The sequence below is a fragment of the Mastomys coucha genome, unplaced genomic scaffold (genome assembly GCF_008632895.1).
Source record: "Mastomys coucha isolate ucsf_1 unplaced genomic scaffold, UCSF_Mcou_1 pScaffold12, whole genome shotgun sequence".
Lineage (NCBI taxonomy): Eukaryota > Metazoa > Chordata > Mammalia > Rodentia > Muridae > Mastomys > Mastomys coucha.
Genome location: NW_022196894.1, coordinates 89,371,072 through 89,374,533, shown reverse-complemented (window position 1 = coordinate 89,374,533; position 3,462 = coordinate 89,371,072). Strand labels below are relative to the sequence as shown.

General features: G+C 47.0%; 1 protein-coding gene across 1 annotated transcript in view; it reads right to left on the bottom strand.

The window, feature by feature from the left end:
- Nucleotides 1–3,462, bottom strand: part of Son (SON DNA binding protein) — a 31,311-nt gene that overhangs the window by 19,311 nt on the left and 8,538 nt on the right. The window contains 1 exon segment of the mRNA XM_031364395.1: nt 1–3,462. This exon segment is cut by the window's left edge and continues 238 nt beyond it; it is cut by the window's right edge and continues 9 nt beyond it. Within this exon segment, the coding sequence (XP_031220255.1) occupies nt 1–3,462 (3,462 nt within the window).

Genomic DNA, 3,462 nt, shown 5'->3' with positions numbered 1-3,462 from the left:
CCGGCTCCTGCGGCTGGGGGTCCGGCTCCTGCGGCTGGGGGAAATGCTGAAACTTCTCCTTCTACCAACAGATCTAGACCGTCTCCTCCTACTAGGAGTGTGACTCCTACTCCGACGACTTGGAGTTCGACTCCGAGCTCGAACTGTTTTCCGGTTGTCTCGGGAGCTTGATCTTTTCCTTTTCCTTTCCCTGGACTTGGATCTATGCTTTGGAGATCTTTTGCGTTTCTCTTTTGATACAGACCGTCTTCCTCTAGACTTAGATCTTGATCTGCTACTCCTCCTCCTGCGTCTTGAACGTGACCGTGACCGTGTCTGAGAACGGTGAGACTTGGACTTCGATGATCTCTTCCTTGCTCTAGAACGAGACTCACTGGTGCGCTTACGTGACTTATGTTCAGAAGACTTGGAACGCTTACTCCGAGACCGTAATGAAGAGTCCCTTTTCTTCTCCTTCTCACCTTTGTCACGGTTTTTATTTTTCTTGCTTTTTTCATGTGTGTCCTTAACTTTTACAAAAATTTCATAATCATCCTTTTCCTCTGAAGATGACTCTGAAGCTCTTTCTGGTATGCTAATTACAACTGGACTGGCAGCTGACTTGTCACGTTCAACCTCACTAGCAAGTAAAGGTCCTTCAATGCCAGCTCTAAGGCTTGTAAGACGCTCCATGTCCTTAGGAAGTAATGGTCTCACTAGGTCAGCTTCATTAATTTCATCAATGCTGGCAGCATATCCTGAATCAGGAACTATTTCTTTACTGGGAAGAGGTACTTCCGTATCTTCACTGCTTTCTTTAGGGCTAAAAGCCACTGCGACTGCCTGGTCACCCTCTTTAATAGGTAATGAGTCTTCTACATCCTTACAAACAAGATTAGTTGATGGCAAATCAAGATGAATGTCTTTAGCAGGCAAAGGTCCCTCTATGTCTGCTTCGCTGCCACCACTGGGGCTGGTGGAAATTACCATGTCATGTTCAGTATCTTGAGTAGTTACAGATACTTCAACATCATATTTACTCTCTGAAATGGGTGCAGATGCTGTGACAAATTCAAACCCCTTACTAGTTCCTAGTGTATCCAGTTCCAGAGCAAGTTGAGCAGACAGACTTCTTCCTACATCAGCTTCACTAACAGCAGGACAGATATCCAATTCTGTGATTTCCTTAGTCTCACTAATAGGCAAATTTTTCTCTTCACTTGCTTCACCAACAAGACCAATGGTAGTAGCACACACTGTGTTATGCTCTGCCTCTTTAACAATTAAATGACTGTTTACAGTAACATCTGCATTTCCATCATACTCATTTTCATACAAGTCACTTTTCAAGTGTCCTCCATCAAGTGGCTCTTCACCTGGATGCAACAGAGTAGTCTCCTGCATGCCAACCTCTGGACCAAGATTTTCATCACCAGCAAGTAAATTCACCCCTTTCATAACCTGTGATGACATAACACAAGAGTCCACTGCTACTGGTGAAGACTCTACGGCCATCTCAGGTGATGTTATTTGAGTGTGCTCTGAGACTATGACAGCAGGTTCTGAAATTGCCACAGTGGGTTCCTGGACAGGAACATATGGTTCTGAAACAGGTTGAAGGACTGATATTGCTGGCTCCAAGATAGGCACAGAAGGCTCCAAGAAAGAAACACCTGACACTGCAGTGATAGCATGCTCTGGGTCAGCCAAAGCTGGAAGCTCTGAGACAGCCACGGGAGGTTCTGAGACAGATAAGGAGCTAAGTTCTGGAGTAGTCATGGCAGGAGGCTCTGCAACAGCCACAACAAGAGGTTCTGGGACAGCCACAGCAGGGGGTTCTGGGATAGCCACAGCGGGGGGTTCTGGGACAGCCATAATGGGAGGTTCTGGGACAGCCACAGCAGAAATTTCTGGGACAGCAACAACAGGAGACTCTGTGGTAGTCATAGTGAAAGGTGCTGGGACAGCCATGGATGGGAGCTCTAGACTGCTCTCTGCTGGCTGTGAAATAGTTACTGCTGGCTCCAAGAGTGACATAGTTACCTCTGAGATAGCATGTCCTGATGGTCCCATGGAATTGTATGTTTCTGATGTCTCCGACATAACAGATGTCTCTGATGTTAACACAGATGGTGCAGCTGACATGGTAGTCTCAGAAACCATGTAAGTCATCGGTCTCTCTGGAACCATTTCATGTTCTGCTACTACAGCAGACTCAACTGGTGTTGATGTAACTGAAGACTCGGGCTCTCGTGCAGGCTCTGGAACAGTCATAACAGCCTCTGATGCTAACATTGAAGTCTCGGACTCTGACACTGGATAAGGAGCAGGTCCTGCCAAAGGCTCTGAAACCTCACTTTGACTCACAGGAGGCTCAGGCTGTGATACACTCTCTCCAGTAGGTAATGTCACCTCTGTAGACCAAGTATTGTCAGCTGTCAGTGCTGACTGCTCTGTTGATAATGCTGGACCCTCTGGTGGTTCCTCGGGAGGTAATGGGGGTGTTATTGGTGGTTCTTCAGGTGGCAATGGTGGCATTGTTGGGGGCTCTTCAGGAGGCAAAGGTGGCACCATATATGCCTCCGTGTAGGAATCAGTGTAGGAATCAGTGTAAGAATCAGCTGCCATAGACATCATTGATCGATCAGTGTAAGATGACATCATTGATCGATCAGCTGCAGAGTACGATGACATCATAGACCGGTCAGCTGCAGAGTACGATGACATCATAGACCGATCAGCACCCATGGACATCATAGATCGATCAGCCATAGGTGACATCATGGAGCGCTCGTAAGCTGACATCATAGAGCGTTCATAAGCTGACATCATAGACCGCTCAGCCATAGGAGACATCATGGAGCGTTCATAAGCTGACATCATGGAGCGCTCATAGGCCGACATCATAGAGCGTTCAGCCATAGGGGACATCATAGAGCGCTCATAAGACATCATAGAGCGCTCATAAGATGACATCATGGAACGTTCTGCAGCATAGGACATCATCATAGAACGTCTAGATGCTAACATCAAGGGTCTAGGTGCTAACCTGTATGGCCTAGGTGCTATCCTATAGGACCTGGGTGCTATTCTATAGGGCCTAGGTGACACCCTATAGGGATCAGGAGTTAGTCTGTAGGGATCATGGCCTAATCTATAAGGGTCTTGTCCTAACCTGTAAGCATCATGGCCTAACCTATAGGGGTCATGACCCAGCCTATAGGGATCCTGAGCTAATCTGTAAGGATCCTGAGCTAACCTATAGGGATCAGGAGATTTTGAACCCATCATAGCAGAATCCTGGGTACTAGATGCTAACATTTGGGCATCCATGGTACCAGATGCTAACATCTGAGCATCCATAGTGCCAGAAGCTAACATTTGAGAATCCATAGCACCAGATGCTAACATCTGGGAGTCCATGGAACTGGTTGCTAACATCTGGGAGTCCATACTGCTGGTTGCTAACATCTGGGAGTCCAT